This window comes from Scophthalmus maximus, chromosome 5 (assembly GCF_022379125.1).
Source record: "Scophthalmus maximus strain ysfricsl-2021 chromosome 5, ASM2237912v1, whole genome shotgun sequence".
In the NCBI taxonomy this organism is placed as follows: Eukaryota; Metazoa; Chordata; class Actinopteri; order Pleuronectiformes; family Scophthalmidae; genus Scophthalmus; species Scophthalmus maximus.
This window is the reverse complement of record NC_061519.1, coordinates 4045252-4066832: the sequence shown is the minus strand read 5'-3', so window position 1 is coordinate 4066832 and position 21581 is coordinate 4045252. Positions and strand designations below refer to the sequence as shown.

The 21581-nt window shown below is 42.6% G+C and overlaps 1 protein-coding gene across 5 annotated transcripts in view; it reads left to right on the top strand.

Annotated features, from left to right (window-relative positions):
* Window positions 1-21581, top strand: part of trappc9 (trafficking protein particle complex subunit 9) — a 165841-nt gene that overhangs the window by 117721 nt on the left and 26539 nt on the right. The window contains exon 22 of one of the 5 annotated variants that reach the window (XM_047332053.1): window positions 47-365. The exons of 3 other annotated variants lie outside the window; for them this stretch is intronic. In XM_047332053.1, the coding sequence (XP_047188009.1) occupies window positions 47-129 (83 nt within the window). In that variant the 3' untranslated portion in view covers window positions 130-365. Of the gene's footprint in view, window positions 1-46; window positions 366-21581 lie in introns of those variants that run through there. One more of the 5 variants, XM_047332054.1, reaches the window with a different exon arrangement.

The window sequence follows — 21581 nt, the reverse complement described above, 5'->3', positions numbered from 1 at the left end:
ACATGCCATTCATCCTTTTTCTTTCTTTCGTGTGGCTGCTAAGAAGATGTAGCAGGTGATCCATCATGTTTGACTTTGGTCCATCAGATGTTGGCCAGCTATGGACTCCCTGGAACAGCTGCCTACTGACAGCTCTCTGTCAACCCTGTGGGAAACTGACACTTTTTTAGCATCTCTCTGGACTGATCCCACTCACACTACTGACAGCTCTCTGGCCCCGACACGTACTGGCCATCAATGCAGCAGGACACCGACTGAGAACCACTGAGCTTATCCTGTCACCCTTTCGTTCCTCTTTGCCCAGGACTATGAAGTGTACCTCCCAGAGCAGAGAGGACTGTGTGCACAGGGCTTGCTATAAAAAAAATAAATAAAATGTCACAGCATATGTCGGGAGACTTCGAGGGGCATGGAGCATCATTGCAGCATCCTGCTGTGCCTGAAAAGCACACGGGATGTATTTTGGGAAACACTTGACAAGAATACGTTGTCACATTATCTTTTTTTTCTCCCTCTCTTGCTCTTTACTTTCATGCACACCCACGCACACGGACAAAATGTTTTTTACACAGTTTAAAAGCTGGCTTCATTGCCTCTCATGGTGGTTTTAGTGATGACTGGGGTCAGATTAAAGTATGCTCGATAGGGCCGGCATTATCATAAGATAAAAGCCTCGCCAGCGCAAGAGATCAATTGAAACGGTGCTGGTAGACAACATAATTAATCAGTCTGAACAGTTAGCATGAATGTTACCTTTCCACAAAAGTGACTGCTGTCATTAGTTATTTCCTTTATTGTCACTCATTAGCAGCTTTCATAGCTGTCAGCAAGGGGGGCATCACTGGGTTTGCGATCGAATATTAATAAAGTCTAAATGTCCCAGTGGGACGCGGCTGAAGTCAAACAGCTAAACAACTTCACTTTTCATCCGAATCTTCAGTTTAAAAAAAATAAAATAACAAAGGCTGAGCACCCAGCTTGTCATCACGCAGTCTGATGGAATCGTCAGCCTTTAATAATACATTCATCCAGGAGAGTCTCGACCAAAGAAAAGCCTTGGTATTGTTGCATTTTGAGATTTAGTGGGCGTTCATTAAAATTCAGTGTTGACAGCTGGAACAGCCATAATATGGAAGACCAAGACCCCAAGGCTCAAGCCCTCTCCGTAGACAATCACTTCCGAGGACCTGTAACTATCCTTCCTGATACACCAGGACACGTCAAGACGCACCAGGTCCTTGATTTGATTCTGAAACTGCAGTTTAAAGGAGAAGCATCTTGATTCATATGCAATTTAAGATTAATAATTAATCCCAGAAAAGAAATGTCTTCTGCAATAATAATACAACATGTATGACCAAATGACTTGGCCTCTGGCCTGTCCAAAAGGAGGATGCATTGTGTTATTTACCATGGCTGTCAGACTGGACACATCCATCAGGATTAGGTGTTTGCAAGATGGGCAGATGTCCACTTTTGGCTTGTAATGGGAGGAGATAGAGGTAAAATGAAACAAAACTATTTCATTCCAAGTATTTTCTGATTTTTAAAGGCAAAAGTGTCAATACCTGTTCCAAAGAGCGATGCAAGAGATGGCCTCAACAAACCTTTGCTCTTCTCTCCTGGCCCAAAACAGTTGCCAGTGATCCGTTACATTGCCTAACCCCGAATGTGAAGAGGCACTGACTGGAAGTGGTTTCTCGACAGTCGCAGGGCTTGGATGAATTATTGGTTTTTAGGGTGAATCAATTGGCCGGACTCATATCTATGGTTCGCTGTAGTCACTCGTGGGAGCATCTATCCTCTCTCCGCCTCATTACGGATATTGTATTTGAACTGCAAGGCGCAGCATATTGACAGCCATTTGCAGATATTTTTTTTTCTTCTTCCAGTGCCACCACAGTACTGGGTCACAAATATGCAGTGAGGAAAATGATGATGACGTGTGGCTGCAAACATAGTGTTCTTTTGTTATTTTCAAGAAGACATAGAGAGTGAACGACAAATGGTTTTAGTAATCAAACCCCTTACTGGACCGGTCCGGACTGGTTACTTAAGATTATGATCATTATTGACTAATCACCTGTTGTTTTCTTGATCATCAGTCAATTGTTTAGTCAATATAGAAAATACAGGAATATGCTCAGGACTGGGATGTGAACCTCAAAATGGCATAATTACGAGTTTAGTTTAAACAGTGAATGTGGAGCATCGATCATTGGCAAAACTAACGTTCCACAAGCAGATACATTGATGACTGGTGCAATAGACTGAGGTTTGAGCACGATATCGAATTTCATTACTCTGTCGGTGACCTTTCAGGATAGTCTGACCACACAAGCACACATCCAGGACATGTTCTTAGTGGTGAATTCACTTCTGGTCCTCCTTTTATTAAACAGGTCTGGCCTTTTGTTCTCCTCTGTTGTCTGGGCCCGTCATTGTTGTGCCCACCTGGTGTTTAAAGACGATCATGGCACAGCCAGTAATTAGCTCATGGGTTCCCACTCGCTGGTCTATTTTCAATCCATTGCTTCGTCTGCAAACATAATTCCGCAGTCTTCCTCAGATGCAGCGATCACAAGTAGGAGCAACAACTCTTTTAATGTTATGAAGATGAGATAGTTGGGGGGGAGGGGGGGGGGCTCTGTTTGTTCTGCTGAATCACACAGTATAATTTTCACGGCTTTAGAATTTTGGCAGAGTCATCCAGCGTCACTGCCAACGTCGCTGCTAAATCCCCCCGGGGCTTTTTGGCGGCTTTTCCAATTAAAAAAAAAAAAAAATCGAAGACATTAACTCGCACCCCAAAGAGTTCCGTAATACATACATCAGCTACACTGGAGTCTTCTCGGCTACCGACTCTAGCTCAATGAAAAGAGAATGACGGACAGTTTTTGGGTAACCAATGACTCCGAACACCCTCCAATTGGTTTCCATACTTTACAACATTAATTATATTTGTCATATCCGACTGCATAAGGTAATCACATTGATGTCTTCCTCCATTATTTGAATAGAAAGCAAATTAGAGCACACGTTGTTTGTTTGGGACATCATCAATGATAGAAAGAGAGATTTACTGTGTCAAAGAATTGATTTGATCACAGCCAAATCATACGCTCTACTGTTTTACAGTGTGGGACCACTACATGTAACAAAAATAGTCCCTTTTTTAATTTTTAATGGTAATATGGCACAATTCATTGTGTTAGAATTCATTGTGACGGATATACACTAGTTACATACAGTGAGTTTTAAATTCAAAGCATTGTTTGTCTTTGGGACAAAACTACAGTTGTCAATAGTAACGATCCAATGCATGTTTTATGTTATTTTACCATTTGAGATTTTCTTAGTCACCTTAAGACTAAGCGTATACTATATAGCCATGGTAGACCTCTGAACATGCCAGGAGCATGTGGTGGGTGGTGATGGATGCTTGAGTGCAGACTGGACACTACTTTGACTCACTATTGGAAAGTGACCATACAGGCCTGCCATGCCAGGGCTACAGTAGCTAGTTAGCGTGTTTAGGTAGAAATTTCAGTTGTAGTAATAAGTTCAGTAGAAACCATTAAAAATTATAGAAATTGATGCAAAACGAGAGTGACATTTTATGCTGATATTCAGGTTCATACTTTTAATTTGTGTTACCACTTGAAAAAGTTTACATGCTCTAATGTTCAGAAAAAGCATCAGTGTTCTCATACTGCCCATTCCTCCAGCTCCTCTTTTCACCCTCTGTCTAAAACGCCTGGATTTATTTTAGCCCCACCTCCCGATAAACCCCAGTCTGCTCTGATTGGCCAGCTGGCCCAGTCTGTTGTGATTGGTCAACCGATTATAAAAAGTGTAGGAAATTTCACGTCCCCTTCACCAGAAAAGTGGAGATTCTCAGATTGCAGGCGGGGTTAACCCCAAAAGAGTCCAACTGTGACATCAGGGTGGGAGAGAAATCTGAAACTGTGGTTCAGAGCCAGGCTGTAGGGTTAAGCCAGCTCACAAAAATACAACAGGGTGGTCTTTTTTCACAGTTTGTGGTCCGGCAAGCTCCACAGATACACACATTTAATTGCACAAACCCTGAAAAGGTGATTTTTCCATAATATGTCACCTTTGTTGCCTTCCATGATTGAAGTTAGTTTTTGGTGAGTTGAGGAATGACACTTGATGCTGAACTTGCATTGTTTCTTCTAGACTGGTAAATCGGCTGTTAATGCTAACATTGGCCATGTAGTAATAGCCATATAAACCCTATATTCCTTCGATCATAATCTGTGTGTGAGGGTGTGTGCCTGCTGCAGCCCCATCCATTTATCCATTTCTCTCTCCCAATGGGGCCACTGTTGTACTTAATAATGGCGTCTGCTCACAAAGGTTAAGCGGTGAGTCAGAACCAGTGGTGACAAGTTGACCAAAGAGTCAGCGTTTGGCTGCCTCTCTCTCTCTCTCACACACACACACACACACACACACACACACACACACTGTCTTTCTCACTGCTCACTGGACACCACTGGATGTTTGTGCACTTTATCTCTGAGCTATAAATCGATCCTCCGTATTCCTTCTTTGACATAAAGACATTAACCATGAGGTATTAATGATTCATTAACTCCTGTTATTTTGCTGAGCAGAGAGTTCGTTTTGTTCCAAATGTCTCTGTTTTTCTATTTCTGTACCTTATAATCAAATAGAGAGAGCAGGCACGCAGACCTGCACCTCTTTTCCATGTGCACTCTCAGCATTAGACCTGAATTTGCATCATTTATCATACAGTAGAATTTCTAATTGCAAACAACAAAACTTTTTTGGTAGTAGCCAAGACAATGTTTAGTTTCAAAATGTCCTTAGTTGACTTCTTAATATTAGTGATAAAACTGAATGAACCCACAGGATTTGTTAATTTCACATGACAGATGTCTGTGTATGTGGTTTGGCCCTTGCATTTACAGTATCACACATCTACAGCAGTCGGTCTTTTGTTGGAACAGTTTCCATCATTTGAATCGATATCTGATGAGCTGTCACAGATCCACACTGCCCTGTGTTTAACTCTTAATAAATTAAACTTCAGGATGCTTTTCCTTATCCTTGATTATTGATTATTTTGACATGAATATTTAACTTGAGGGGCTTTAAGCCTGTATGCACTGCTAAATACAGGACTTTAATATTTGTTTTCTTGCTTTGCATGCCTCAATAACCTATTTTGACTCTGATTTCATTTTCAAGAGCACCCTGGAGTGAAGTGATTTGCCTCTGTTACGTAGGGGAAATATTCCTGTCCCACATTTGATATGAAATTGCAGAAATTGAGTCGGATGCAGTCCCAGGCGTGACTTCCTTGGTCACAATGGAGAAACTTGAAAAGGGACTGATTAGGAGGAAATGTCTCCTCTGTCTGAGCCGGTGCAAGTGCTTTGTTATTGGACCTTAGCGCAAATTATGGATTTGCCAAGTCTAGTTTTTCGATCTTGGGGAAACTTCTTTCTAATTTGGGGAGGACGGGACTTTGGAGCCCTGGGAGCATGCAGCACCGCTCAAGTACACGGCCTGCAAATTAAGTGGAAAACAGTGGAGCAGAGGAATTCAGGTAAAGAATGAGCTTTTATGCTCAAGAATGACATTATTTTAGTTTTCAGACCCTTGACCAGTCTTCCATAAATGTAAGTGTTTGTACTTGTAGTGATTGGTAAATCTGACAAAAGTTACCCAGATGATACACATAATGATACACCTTCATATTGTTACTGTATTTTACCAGTAAATTGATTGTGTAGTACAGTCAGTTAAGTATATACAATACTTGTATATGAAGAGATTTGATACAGTTGATTAGAGAAAAAGAAGTGAGATTCCGGTAATGCAGATTTATTGATTTGCCTCGTTGATGGACAAATGCAACCCTTTAGAAGCCTTTAAAATTGCTCACGTCTTTCATGGTGTCTTTTTTTTTTTTTTTTGCTGATAATTTCTTAACATGATGCTCCTTCATTCCCTAAAGAGCTTTTATAAAAGAACACCTGAAACCTTGAGTAGGTGTGCCCCCCCCCCCCCCTTTTTGTAAAAAAGCAATTCCCCAGAAACAGGAGATATGAAATTGTAATTCTGCTGGAGACAAATGGTATGTGGCGCTGGGCTGAATTATAAATGAAAGCAGACGGGCCTTAGTTCTGCCTTCTTGCCCGAGCGTGATTCACAGTCTGGTGTGAGCAGGACACACAGTCGCATAGCAGGTGGAGACACGCACGCACGCACGCACCCCTCATACACACAGCCCTTGAGTCCAACAGAATCCTCCATATAGGAATCAGTGGCTCTTTCTTGATGTAGTGTTTTTCTTTCTTAAAATCAAATATATATATACACATTATGTGTGTTTAAACTACTGCCTGTTCAGGATATTACCATAATTTCTTTATTCCTCATAGTTGTATTAAATATAGTAAAAATTCTCATTAAATGTAATTTAAAAAGCATCAATAATTAGACTACACTAGGCAAGACAGTTTCTCTATGGTATGCTTTCCTTTCTTTTTTTAACCCTTGTTAATCAATTCAGTCAATAACATTCAGTCAATAGTAAAAAGCTAACATGCTGAGACATTACACTAACATGGTTGCTACCAATGGTAACACACATTTAAGTCAAAAGACATATTTGTATCCTGTTTCATAAATGTGTGCAAACCATTGCTGTGTTATTGAGCAGTTAATACTTTAACAGAAGGGGTTCATAAAAGTAAATGGCGTGTAGAAGCTACGATAACATCCAGGATTTTGGACTCTCCTGATCTCACAATGCAATAAGACTTTTCTAATGTCATAAGTGAAGGGGGAGAACAACTCTGGATCTCCAGCAGGGGCTCCAACCTCATGGACACTCAGCAGTGGCTGGTATCTTTAAGTATCATTATCAGCTATATGACCAGTTCCTGGTCTGTGTATTCTTTGCATTTTGGTCGCCGCAATCCGAGAGGGCCCCTCTCTCTGACAAACGATAAAGGCCATCGCATAAAGGTGCCATGGCCAGTTCGCTGATCCATGCTCAGACTGCAGGAGGCCCTGATCTGCTGGGTTTCACTGGTCCTTTTTTTTCGTATTGCACATCCACCATAAGTGATGTGTAAAAATGAAAACAAGTATTGAAAGAATAAAAGTCAAAAGTAACAACAAAAACACTAAAGAGTTCAGCCACTCTTTCAGCTTTGTGAGGGTGTGTTTTAAAGCCAGGAGGTGCTGTACTGCAGTGTAAATGTGGCCTCGCCGCCTGTGCCTGCGTGAGGCCTCCCCTCTTTTGTCGACCGGCCAATAAAAGACACATTGATGTCACCCTGACCTGTGTGGCTGTTTACTGGATGCCCTCTACCCATCTGCCAGTTTGAGTTAGCCTCATGCTCCGATTGCACATGGTGATGAGAGTCACTTGTCCTTATGGCACTTTGAAGACAGGAGCCGTGTGGCAACATGCCACAACGCCGCACATGTATGTTCGTTGACGGTAAAATCAAGCTGGACCTGTCCTCGCTCGGATGTGGCACGCTCACATCAACCTACAACGCGTGATCCTTTATATTGGATGAATGAATACAAGCCGTAGCTCTTCCAAAAGCTATTAAACTTAGACAAAGCCATGCAACAGTCCGCTGTAACACCAGTGTTCGCTTGGTACATGCATATTTATTCATACATTTCTCGCTCTCCCTTCATCCTAAGCCATCACACACACTGGTTTGTTAAATCATCCTGAGGTTGTGACTCAGTGGGGTCATTATAGCATTATACTCCTGCTTAATGCATCACTAAAAGTTTAATGGCGGGTTATATTTAGTTGGAACAATATTTTACCAATTTGCATATTTTAGCAGCAACAGCTGTGGAATCTCCCGCCTTCCTCGGGGCTTGCCTGCAGCGTATGTCTCATGTGAAGGTGAAAATGGAGTCATGAAATGATACTGCAACCTCATGCTCGAATCCCGGGCTTGCATAGAAATGGAGCAGAGGGAAGATGTTTGCGATTTTCCCATACTGTCTGCACTCGGGTCATAAAAACAGCCCCCAGCGAGGAAGACGTGGTTGTACCAGAGGTGCTGTTACTACCGCTGCTGTATGGACTAAATCTCTGAATCAATGTAGGATGTAATTCTACACATAACACCCTAGCTACTGGCAGGATGGAGCTGTACAGCTTGCTTCTAGCAAGTGACATAACGGTATCTCTGCATGATTTTCAGTTCACACGGAGGTTGTTGTAAGCTAAGGGGCTCAGGAGGTCGAGCGGGTCCTCCACTTACCAGGAGGTCAGTTGCTCCCCGGCTCCTCCAGTCTGCATGCCGAAGTCTCCTTGGGCAAGACAGCTGTACCCTTAATTGTGCCTGATGGCTGTTCGGTAGGAAGTGTTGAAGATGTGTGATGAAAAGAACGTCACAAAACAAGATGTAAGGATGTGTTTGTGAATCTGACTTGTTAAGAAAAAGCGCTTTGGCTGGTCGTTATGACTAGAAAAGCTCTACCTTCAAAGCCAGGTACAGCATTAGCGAGATAAATTCCTACATTTGCTGGAAGTGGTTGACCAATCACAACAGAGAGTGGGCCAGCTGGCCAATGAGGGCAGACTGGGCTTCATTGGGAGTGGGGCCTTAAAGAGACAGGAAACTGATGTATTTACTGAACATTAGAGCATGTAAACCTCTTCAAGTAATAACCCAAATTATTTTTATGGCCCTGAATATGAGCAGAATATGGTCTCCTTTAATGACCGTCACTGGGTACTGCCAGATTATCTGTCCAAATTTAGAGTTTTGCTCCTGGTTTTATATCGAGAGGTTTTCAAAAATCATCAGGCTCAGCTGGCAACCCAAACAATGACTTTAGAGCTGTTTGATCTTCAATCAATTACTGATATTTTTAAGCAAAAACATAATTGCTTTATCAACTCAGTCACCTGTATTTGTGATGAAAACAATAGGGAGACACTAAAATCCCCCAAAACTCTTTCCTTGCCATGCACATTAGGACAAGATCTCCATGACTCTCACGTTTGACAGGTCCTCTAACATAAGTTGTGAGCTAATGCTCACAAGCTAATGAGTCCAACTGAAATATCTCAGCCCTGTGATGACTCGTGTGGTATGAAACTGATGGTTTGTGATCAGTTGATCCAAATGATGCCTGTTTTGGATATTTGCTCATTTTTCAGAGAGGAGATCTCCATGACTCTCACGTTTGACAGGTCCTCTAACATAAGTTGAAGAATTATGCAGATCATCTGCGCTGATGGATACAGTGAAAGGCTCAGTCGGGAGTGTTAAGGACGCATACAGTGAATTTGCATGCCATGCATAAATGAAATGCTAATGCTCACAAGCTAATGAGTCCAACTGAAATATCTCAGCCCTGTGATGACTCGTGTGGTATGAAACTGATGGTCTCTAAGTGATTTAAATATAACACAATATGTCTAATGCAGCTTATTAAGGAGGCATTTATTTATTACATGATTTGTATGAATTATATGTCCATGTGCTTTAATGCTACTTACTTTGGGTCACTTTTTATGGATGAGTTTTCATGAGTTCGCAGGAGCCCAGCTGCAGCATTGTTAGTATAAACATATGCTTCCATGTAACCTAGCTGATTTTCATGCTGCGCATTTTAAACATCAGATGGATTTATTCACCCATTTTTTTTGGGGGGTGCTTGGGAAAAACACATGAATAATGCAACGGCGCTCAGTGGCTGTGTTGGGCCCTAATGAGATTTTTGGGAAGATTGTGCTCACTGAGTCGTCCTGGGCAGGAGCAGGGGGGAAGAAAGCGTGAAGGTGAGCAATGGAGAAAGGTCTCAGGTATGTGCTTTAGGTCTTACTTCTAATCCAAGTTGTGGCAGATGCTAAATGTAATCATGGTGCATGGTGCCGCAGGAGCAGGAACCCGGGCTGAACCGTGGCTTGTCTGGTATCCTCACTTATCCACTGTCCTATACAAGAGCCCTATGCTACCGTAGGGATGTACCTAAAACTATCATGCTGTCACACCCTGACATTCCCCTCAGTAAGGGGTGACAAACGCAAAACTATAGTGATGCACATTCGGAGGAGCTGCTGGTTCCGGAAGTACTGTATTGTCTGTCCTTTTTCCGGTTTTCTATTATTGTTGTACCGATTGTTCCCCGACACAATTTCGCACGGGTTTACCAGATCCTGTAGCAAGAGGCCATCTACCTTTGTTTCTGGCATCCTGAAATCCTACAGAGTCCATAAATGTCGGCTGCTTTGGAAGAAGCAGGGAGTTAAAAACACTTTGTCCTAACAGCTGCTAACCATAACACGATGGCCATAGAATTTACAGTACAAAGCCGTGGCCCAGTTCCATGCTATGTACTCAATCTGAGGAGGTTCTGAGTTAGCCTGGGGCCCAGACGAATTCTGGGAGCTCATTTAAATTTGCTCTGCCAGAAAACGGTCTGGATCCCCTCCAGTGGGAAGTGATTTCCCCTCCAGAAGAAAACTAGCCGGTCCAATCACAACCAACTATTTGATAATGGGCGGGAGGAATCGACTTTTGTAAACAACCAAGGCTGCCGCTGATGAACAAGCATTTCACTTATAGTACCTGATAATTCTCCGCCAAATATGAGCTTTTTACAATTATTGGTTTAAAATCAATTACTGCCCCTTTAAAGTCTGGAGTCTGAGCAAATCTTCTATCATGTGAAGACATCATTTATTCTTTTCTTCTTATGGTTTGGGTCAATATCTTGCTGCAGAGCAAATCACAGACCTGCCAGTCTGTCTTCCTTTATTACTTTCCTTTTTCAAACCATTCTGATTGCAACATATAGCACTACTTCCCACACTACAGTTTTCCTAACAAGTCATCAGAGGGTGAAGTAACAGTTCAGTCCAACACTACCTTTTGTGTAGTCAGAGGGTTCGTAAATCATCCACAAAAGTTGGGAGACCTAACTTTTAAGGGTTTATTTGCTGCCTTTGCTGCAGGAAAGATGAAAGTAAACCAATTTGCCAAATAAGATTTAGAATTTGTGATCAGTTGATCCAAATGATGCCTGTTTTGGATATTTGCTCATTTTTCAGAGAGGAGAACACCTATCTTCCTCATTCAATGTCAATTCCATTTTGTCTGTGGACCTTGGAGCTGAAATTATTTTGTTAACAGTAAAGTCGGGCACAATTTTGTTGGAGTGTAATCGCCGGTGCAAAATGCCAAAGTTATTGAACATTTCGCAGCGCAAATATTTATTGACACAGTTTATCATCTTCTGATTTCTGCCAGACTCCTCAAACGGCCAGATTCATAACATTCTTGAAACAAAAAATTAAGTTATATTTACATAAATTATGCAACTCTGTCTTCCCATAGAACCATGTGATATCTATTAAAAAAGTAGCCACATACCCTCTGCTATATGTCAACACATACGTAAAGGGCTGAGAAGACAAGAAAAAAATGTAATTAAAAAATAACATGAGACTAAACTCATGTTGTCGTACTGTGATCACTACACAACCTGCTGCCTGGCTGTTGAATGCGGTCAGCCTATAACCTCTAGCTATTCCACAGGTATGAAGGGAAAAAGACCTTTTCACCCGCAGACACTGCGGTGATGTAATCAAGGAGTAATGAGTGCAGCAGGAATGTTCAGCGCTGACAAAGTGACTCACGGCCGCCTGCCAAAAAAATTCAGTTTTCTTTCTTCACATCACATGGAGAGGCAGCCTTGCCAACACTAGGTGGAGGCTTGTATTGTTTCTCATTAAGCCCTGTTACATTTATGCAGTAGCTCCATCAAGTAGGTAAACTGGCTGTAGCTGGGGAAGGAGTAGTTTTATTCCAAAGCAAATCATTACGGAGGGCTCGAAGTTTAGTTTTGCCAATGTTCTGCTACACTGCGACGGTGCTGCGGAGAAGAAGTGCTAAATTTGTGTTTGAGAGCGTGCCCATTACTTTCATGCAAATGCCTGCGAGAACATCTATTCTGGTAATTATCTTTGTGGAGATTTCTCCCCCTCCAATTTGTTTTTGGACAGCAAACTAATCATGCGCTTTAACACAATGATTACAGTTTCAATGATTCACATTCAGAAACGGAGGAGCAGCATACGTGTGATCGGTCAAGATATCGGCTGGTCATTTTACCCAAAGTAAAGGAAACTAGGTACGATTAGGCAAGAACTTAACTTGAACTTCACTGGAGCATTTCATTTTTGTCCTACATTACACTTCTACTGCCATTCCTTAATATCAGCTTATGAATATCAGCTTATACTGTACATTATATTGTTACATGTTAAACTATCCTAACAGTTTATGAAGCAGTTTAAATTGGCTCCAACTGATCCAGCTACAACAGTTAGATGTGACTCACACATTAACATGTCAGTAATGATTTATTTTAAGGAAATAAAAAAACCTTACAAAGACAAAATGTAGGTATGTTTTTGACTAATGACGTCTACCTGTGTTTTTACTTTGAGGCACTGGTTATTACTGTTCCTCTCTAAATTGAGCGCAATGTTAGATTGTTTGGGTCTTTTGAGATTTGTGATGTACACCGACTTTTTCCTGCTCAAGTGTATCCTCAAAAGTTACAGTTCACACGCATGCATGCACGCACGCACGCACGCACACACGCACGCGCACACACACACACACACACACACACACACACACACACACACACACACACACACAGTGCCCCGTCACTAGTTTTTTTGTTCGATGGTAAATGTGAGTGAGAGAAAAAAAAGATGAGGATGCAAAGTACAGTTAAGTGCCCAGTGTGCAGAGGCAGGCGCTGCACTTCTCCTTGTGGCTGGAGGCTCACAGCACACCTGGGGCTCACATTGGTGGAATTAGGTGGAATGCATTATCATATATTATTAGTGGAGTGTGTTTGGGGAAGGTGACAATCTAAGCAAAACACATTTGCTCCTCTTGTGCTCTCTCAACCCCGTCTGCTTGAAGCTCATATAGTTCATACAAAACTAGACTGTTTTCCCACTAATGTGGTAATGAATGCCTACTGTACATTTATTGATGACAGTATTGTTGCCATGAGGATGGCAGATGTACAAAGTGAACTGTCAAACCAGAGACCAATGTCCTGTCTGTGGTCAGGTTCAGCTGACACACACATGTTGGCTACAGTTAGGGAAAGATCATGGTTTTGGGGTAAATGTGAATAAACAAAAAAATAAATTCTAAATTAAACCAGAACACAATCCCTAATTTCTCTAACCTTAACCAATCCACTGTGAATGCCTTAACACAACCATGAAAAGTGTAATAAGGGAGTAGTCATCAGAAATAGAAGTGTACAGAATGTGAAGCTTTTTATTAATCATTAGTAATCATTCCGCTCCCCCTTACGTTGTGCGCTCCGTCGTTGCTGCAGGTTTGTGTGGCTGCTTAATAACGGCTCTGCCTGTGAATGATTTAATCAGAGTAACCTGATTCATGTGGTGTACAGTGTGTGTTCCCATTTTGACAATGTTCCTCCAATTAGAGACTGCAGATGGAACATGCACCTGCCAGCTGCAGGGAAAGTTAATAATTTGAAAGAGAAGGCCTTCGAACATGCAAGCTGTTGGGCAGGGAGATGTTTTAAAGCATTACACAATAATCTACACCTTTGGACTATTGCCATAATTGAAATACACTGTATGGGTTGGTTTTTTTATTACTAGATATGTGAAACTCATTTGGAATGCTTCCAGCAGAAATAGCCCTGTTCCACAATGACGTGGTGCTTCTGTTTAGAGTTGGCAGGCGGCGAAAGGTGTAAAATATTGGTCATTTGACACCTTATGTTTTGTTAATTTGTCACCAGTTACAGACATGTTTCCTTCCACTAAAAGCTTGTCCCAGCCGGGGTAATTTCTTTTTTTCAGTTCTTTCTTGGAAGAATAATCTTCAATATTGAAGTGGAAAATGCAATTAAGTCATTTTACATTAATCGGATCAATATATAATTTCTATTTATTTCTATTTATGTTTTTCCATCAATGTTCTATGCCTGGTCTCTCGAGGGGTGGGTGCGGCTGCTCTACCCCCATGGCTGCTAAATGTTGGCAAGTTACACTGGTTTAAAAAGCTCTTGGTTGAGGCATGGGTCCCAACTTGTTAAAAATACTTTGTGTGATCATTTGGCATATACCTTGAGGGCCATATATTGTATATTAATTACCATATTGCCTTGAATGAGAAATCTGCTAGCTCTATTTAGCTATAGCCTTTTTTGCCAGTGAATATGGGATGGTTTTTTAAAGTAATGAAACACTGCATGTGCAAACTTCCACCAATTTATATATTTTTGATTTAGTGATTGAACTATTTTTCTCCTAGACTCTGCACTGATAATTTAAAAAAAGTTCAGATTTCATAAAACTGTATGATGTTTATTCAGTCTACAGTCATTTGTGTGCAAAAATTCACTTTGTTTCAATTGATGCACATGCTTTCCTTTAAATTTTGATGTAATTAAAAAAGAGAAAAAGGTTTCACCTATAACTCTCTAGTAATAGCACTGGGATCGCGGGACATCACAAGCATCAAAGGACAAATTTTGCGTGGCATCCTGTGAATGCTCCAGATTCCATTGACTTGCCTCTTTGGAAAAAAAAAAGAAGCAAAAATCCGCCTGCACTGCTTTCTTCATTACAGAAATATTACCCAGATGCTCTCTCCTCAAAGCCTCTTTGATCTCTTTAGGCTTATGTCTCGTCATCCATTTATTGTTTTATTCATCCATTCGGTTTTTTTTTTACAGCCATTGCAGAAAATGTTGAGTGTGTGCTTTTTTTCAGCATTGCATTTCTTCCTCAGTCTAAAGCCACAACATGTTGAATGGAAATGTCCTGGGTATCGCTCCGTGTTGATACAAATAGATTATATCAACATTAATCCTTGTCAAACATACTCACAAAAATACATTTTTAATCTTTAGCAGAAAGTTTTAAATAATGAGCTTTGCTGCTGTAAAGGCTCCAGTGGGTGGTCTAGTGAGGTTTTCCACATTTGTGCCCTCTATTGATTAGTCAGTGTCGTCTACAGTGATGGAAAGACATTCCGTGGTGTATTAGCATTGGAACCCTGCAGGTTCATGTGATTTTTCACCTGCACGAAATTCCATGGTATGAAGCGGTGTATCACCATTTGCACTTTTTTATTCCGAAATTAATAGGAGAGAGTCAACATCAGTGACCATGTTTCAGGCTCAAAATGCTTCCTTTTGCCTTCCTGATGCTATTTCTTTTCTTTTTATGAGCCAGAAACTGTCACCAGGATTCGTTGTTTTTTCACGAGAGTGATGTCACTTTAAATATTTAAGTCTATGTCTGCATATTTACGTGTTTGCTTGCCAGTTTTCAAGTCCCACTCGTGCTGGAGGATAAGTGGGCAAAGTGATGTAGCGCAACACCAGCCAGCACTGTTGCGCTGTGAGGGCAATCGGGGCGACTGCACGGAGGCCGGGCGGACGGCAGTGAGAACACGGTGGCAGAATTCATTTTATCCAGGTAGAATGTCTCTGAATCCCTGTGACCAGGCGTGTGCACTGACTAACACCTGGACTTTTCCTGCCTCAAAAAGCAAAGTTGCCACCTCAACTGTTATCCTCGCAACCTTAATCCATTATTTTAATAAGAAAATGTGCAGAGCCTTACTGTATCTGCTGACTGTGAATAAAGCAAGAGGCAGCTACTGTTTAGATACATTCAGGAGCTCTGTTATTGAAAAGAATTCCAGTCATTAGCTATTAATGTGTTCGAATATAGCATTAAAGGGACTCCAGTTACAAGGCAATGGTGTGAGAAATTGTACAAAGACATTTCACAACGACCTCATACGGATGTTGAACACTGACATAATACTTATGTAGGAAAAATATACCACATACTTATAAAGGCCTAGCCATTTAGTACATCTTACCCTTTACAGCTTGTTCAGTTCTTGTTGATAATGTGTCACAGAGGTGTGTGGTGTGTCACCAGCTTCCATCATTCTGTGTTGCACACTGATGTTGCACTGGACTTCATGACACTAAAATGTTTTTTTGGGGGGGTTTTTACATCTTGGCCGTTGTGGACGAATATTATCGGAAAACCCATTTGAAAAGTGCTAAAGAGCCAAAAGCTGCAGATGCATGGGTGAAGTGATCCAGCTGTATTATCACTAGCCTCAAACTGAGAAGCATCTTGGTGTTAAAATGGACAGGAGCCTTTTTTGTTACCTCTGCCATGGAGGTTATATTTTCACCTGCTTGTGTTTTTCTTACAAAAAAAAACATGGACGCGATTTTTTGGGGACATACTGATTAAAATTTGGTGCAGATACAGATTCAAGGGGCAGATTTCTTCTGTATTTCCACTCTTAAAAGTAGATAATAACGTGAAGGATTGTTCAGCTTTGGTGGAAGTATGGGCTGCCACTCTAATTTCATATGTTTTTTGTTGGCTCGGGAGGTAGAACAGGTCGTCCTCTTACCAGAAGGTCCGCGGGTCCTCCAGTCTGCTTCCCAAAATGTCCTTGGGCGAGACACTCAACCCTAAATTGCCCCTGACTGCCGTCCAAGAGCGAATGATGTGATAGAAAAGCGCTGCATATAGAAATGGTGTGGAATATGGCGAATGTGACTTGTAGTGGTTAAGAAGGGAAAATCTCTTCATAAATGTAATCCATTTACCATTTAAATATACCGCACGCTAGTGAAACGGTTACAACAGTGTCACGTAGACGTGACGTGCCACTAGGAATTAGCATATGCCAATGAGCCAGTAGTGGGATGCCGCCAGCCACTTTTTGATCTCAGCGTGACAAATGCACCACACCTTGTTAGCGACGTGAACAGTGCATTTAATGGCCAGCACTAATTAGCTCATGCATCATCACGCCATGCTGCCTTTCACCCCGGGGCCACCCTGGATTTCTCCCGCTGTTGCAGTTATTGACAGTTTTGCCTTTGACCGTCTTAAAAATAGTCACTGCCAATGTGGTTTCTGTACAAACAGCCGACCTCCGATCCTGTACAGTATGCAGGAAGCCCCTGTTTACAGTCGAAATACTGGATACAGTGGAAGTACTTTGTGTAGGGCGGCAGGGGAGATGGCATATGGATCAGTCTAATAGCTGGAGGTGCTCTGAGGGTATTTAGGATGAGAAATGGAATTGGTCACTGGCACAGTGTTTGCAGTTTGAAGGAAGTGTCATTCTGACATAAGCAGTCGTGCCTGTAGGGACATTGCTAAGCAGCAAACATTTTAGTCTTGTAAGACATCTTAAAGACACCAGCCACTGCAGTGATAAAGTGCATGATATTTAAGAGGCTCAGTGAAGCTGGATTATCACCGCTAGTATCACAAATACAGCCGTTGACTCCGAATTACTTAGCGTTACAACCAGCAATGGTCATGAATCACCGCATCTCCATCGTCCTCTCTGTTGATGAGGACACCGGAGGAGAAACGTCAACGCTTCCCCATATCTGGGTTGTGTAGAGACACTCTTCACTCAGTGAATGACGAACTCAGATTAATCATCACCCACGTGTACCACCGGTACAATACCTCTGGATTTCATTTTAATCTTGAATGTGATTCTGGGGAAAAATATTACAATTCTGACTTCCTCTAAACTTTTGGTACAATTACCCTTGGCCATGGTTTTGTCTTCCTCCTAACACCTACGATGATGTATCTGAATGACAGGTTCAAAGGGAGAACATGTAAGTATCAGGAAGTTTCAGGCTCCTGAATGAAGCAGCACTAGTCGCTGGACTAAAATACCACCGCAGGGATCTCAGAATCCGGTGAACAGGACAAGTTAGCAACACGCCACCGTCTCCCGCCGTCACACTGTACCTCGTGCTATGTCGAGAATCACACCACAAGGGCGCTAATGATGATGGCGATCGCAGCCCGTAACCAGAGGCATGAGCGGCTATTCTTAGAAGCAGCACTTTCTATTTAGAAGGAGAAGAACGTGTCGTCGTTGGCAGCGTCGAGCCGTCTGTTCTTCCTTCTCACTTCATTAATCTGTTAATTTATTCAGCGGACTACTCCTCATCTCATTCCCGTCTCGCTCATTCGTCATGGCGGGTGCGTCCCTTCCCCGTGTCTCAATCCCTCTCCCCGTGATCGGACAGCGATATTGGTCTGCACCAATGATAAACAGGATAACGCACAATTGCATTTGGGTCCATCAGTCTGTCTGTTTGTCTCCTCTCAAACGGTCTCTTTACCAAATGACTCACGTGCCAATTCTGGAAAAAATGCTGGGAGATTGTTTATTTTACCAACACGCTTCAATATGAAGCAGAAAATCTACAGCCCAGTTTTGCCACGGCTTTGATTTTCATCTCGCATCTCTGCAGACCCCACGAATCCGAAAGAAAAAACGTTGCCATATACTGTATAGCGAGTGAGTCATGTTGAAATACCAACACACACACTATACACACTAATACTTAATCTGCTCATAGTATTTACTAAACTTAATTCGAATTTTTAAGCAGATAACATTATTATATGATAATTAGTGTTGATTTTACCTTGTCTATTCTAAAAGTCAAGTTCTAGTCACTGTACACGGCCGCCTAATGTACTGCATCTGGAAACGATGCTCTGTCAAACCAAAACAGTGAGCTGCGGAGGCGAGCTGTGAGTTTGTCACACATTCTTTCATCCATTTTTAATATGACATTACTGCAACTCTTAACTGCAAATTTTAAATTAACTCAATACTCTCCTCCAGTAGAATAGTATTGTTCAATGCTCTCCGCTGCACACAAAATAAAAAATATCCTTTTTACGTTGTCACGATGCTGATGTGATGTTTAGAATATTAAAGGGGTCATATTATGCTCCAGGCACCTTTTCAGCCTGCCTCCACGTATATTTGGTTATCTGGGGTGTCTGCCAGCCCACGAAGAATGAAAAGAAAACAATGAGTCGTTGATTCGTGGTTTGGGTCGATCGTGCAGACGGTCTGTAAACGAGCCATTCACAGCCCGGGCGTCAAGTGACGTAAGTTGACTCCTGCTACTGGGGCGACTACGCCCCCAACTTGAGCAGCACCTCCCGGCGGTCGGTCGCGGCTCCCGGCGGTCGGTCGCGGCTCCCGGCTTGCGGCGGCTCCCGGCTCCCGGCGGTCGGTCGCGGCTCCCGGCGGTCGGTCGCGGCTCCCGGCGGTCAGTCGCGGCTGCCGGCGGTCGGTCGCGGCTCCCGGCGGTCGGTCGCGGCTGCCGGCTTGCGGCGGAGGTCGCGGCTGCCGGCGAGAACGTGTTCGCTGGGCCTCCCGGGTCTCTACGTCGTGTTTGTGCCTTGTTACGTGCGACTGTTGTCATGGCAGCAGACCTGGGGCGGGGCGAGGAGGAGCGAGGCGGAGCTTTGTGGAACACGAAGGGAGGGGGGCGAGGAGTGAGCAGGAAAAACCTGGAATCGACCATAGTCTCACAGGGCTGTTTATACAGAAAGAGGAGGGTGCTGTGTGGCTTGATCCTTGAGGTGTTTTGACATGGACTGGCAAAGACATGTAGTTCACACACCTGAAAACCACCACACCTTCTCAAACTTGTGTAAAAGGGGGCATAATATGGGCCCTTTAAGATATATAAAGAACTTTGGGTGGACTATTATTTTCTTCTCAAAAGTTAGTAAGTGTATCTCTATCTTTGGGTTGTAGCTGAGGGGGGGAAAGGGTCACCTGAAAAAAGGAAGAATTCTGTAGAGAATTCTCTGATGTTACAGTTTATGAAGTTTTTGAAGTTGAGGTCTGGGCACAGGAAGAGACGACACTCTGCTCATCCTTGTTGTTAAGGTGGGCACGGCGCAGCGTCAGTGTGCAGGGTCACCTTAACCGATGAAAATCCTTAATCCACACAACTCTGAACTGCAGTTGTTTGAAGAGGCTTACTCGTCATATTTGGATGTACTGCAGGGCCAACTGTTCCTGTGACCGCAAATCTAATATTGTTGTACTGGTGTAGTTTTTTTTTTCCCCCCCCCATTGTTCTTGTTTTGGGGTGGAGGCATATGAGCAGTCCAACAACCTAATTTATTTATTCATTCATTAATTTTACCATTGATTCTGGCAGACAAAGGTCTGAAAGGTAAATTCTATTACTTTTATCCCAAATTGTGTTTGAATTGACCAATAACAAATAGCATATACAGTCAAACAGTCATAGAAACAGTAAACTCTCGGTAGACAAAGCATCCTGAGCTGCGTTTACACCCAAGGAACTAGGAACCTTTGAGGGAACTATACGTCTCCACCCGAGGGACCCGGGAAATCGTTTTACCCCAAAACGTCTGTGCTCTTGAGATAGCACTTAATGAAAGCACAAAAACCTTAAGAGTGAGGGTTGCAACGCTGAAGATGCCTGATTGTTTGAGTAATACAGCGTTTCAATTCAGGCCCCTTTTTTTGTTTTAACAGTTTTTTTTAAATTGCCCTTCAACATATTGGCATCAGAAGCAGAATAAAGCCTATGACATAGGCTACAAAGTCGAGGCCTCACTTAGTAATTTTAGTGCTCGTTTCTTAATTGCGAGTGTTGACTTAATAATCCCAATTGCAAAGCAGTAGATCACTCATCAACAACAGGATGATTTGAATTTCCTCCATCACGATTTATATAGCGTCATCGTTCAGTGAGCTATGGTTTAAGCCATGTTCTAGGGCCACAACCAGCTAAGAGATTGCATTATCAACACCCTCTGCTCCGGAGTTAACCTTTCTTTTGACAGTGGCAGAAAAGCAAAAGAAGAGCAGTAGATGGAGTGACTTTTTTATCATAGTGCTGTCGTTTTGATAGTTTCTAAAGAAGTTGCCGTCTGATGTTAAATGTAGCATACAACGACAACGAACCCTTAGGCCGTCGCCCGCCATTTTTTGAATTCCAGGAGACGTGATAACACGCATGCGCAAGCAGGGGACCTATGAACCAGCTCATTCTTAACTGGTTCTTGGTACCATGTTCTCGGTCGCAGACGTACCTCCGTTCAGTCTTCTGCAGTTCCATCGCCTGGTGGACAGGAGTGGAACAGGTTGTTATAGTTGACGGTTGTTCATACATCAGCTCGGGTACTTGCCTTATGTCCCCTGGTCTTTACACTGCGGCGGAAATACAGGCAACAAAATTGTCTTAAGGAAACTTAGTTCCTCGAAGATGTCTCCGGGACTAAAAGTTCACAGCTGTTGTTTTTTAAGAAGACCTGCCTATCCAGTTTGTCTGCGTTTTTTACACTGTCAGTGCTGATGAGCTAATGACAGGTGCTGCTATTACGAGCGATAGAAGGGCTATAGCTGTTTCTGTCCTGGCATCACGTCTCCTTTGACACAACCCAAACTTCCTGTGATTTGCCGAGCCAAGGGGCACAAAGAGACACAGAACATCTTCAGAAATCCTTAAGGCCATGTTGACAAATGAGATGTGGGCTCTGCTGTCAGCCCCCAGTGGACTCGGCCGACATGCTGTCAGAGAGGATTGTGTCTTCCTCCTCCATGCATGTCTGCATGCCCTGTTGTAATGCTGCATGGGCAGAAGCGTCGGTG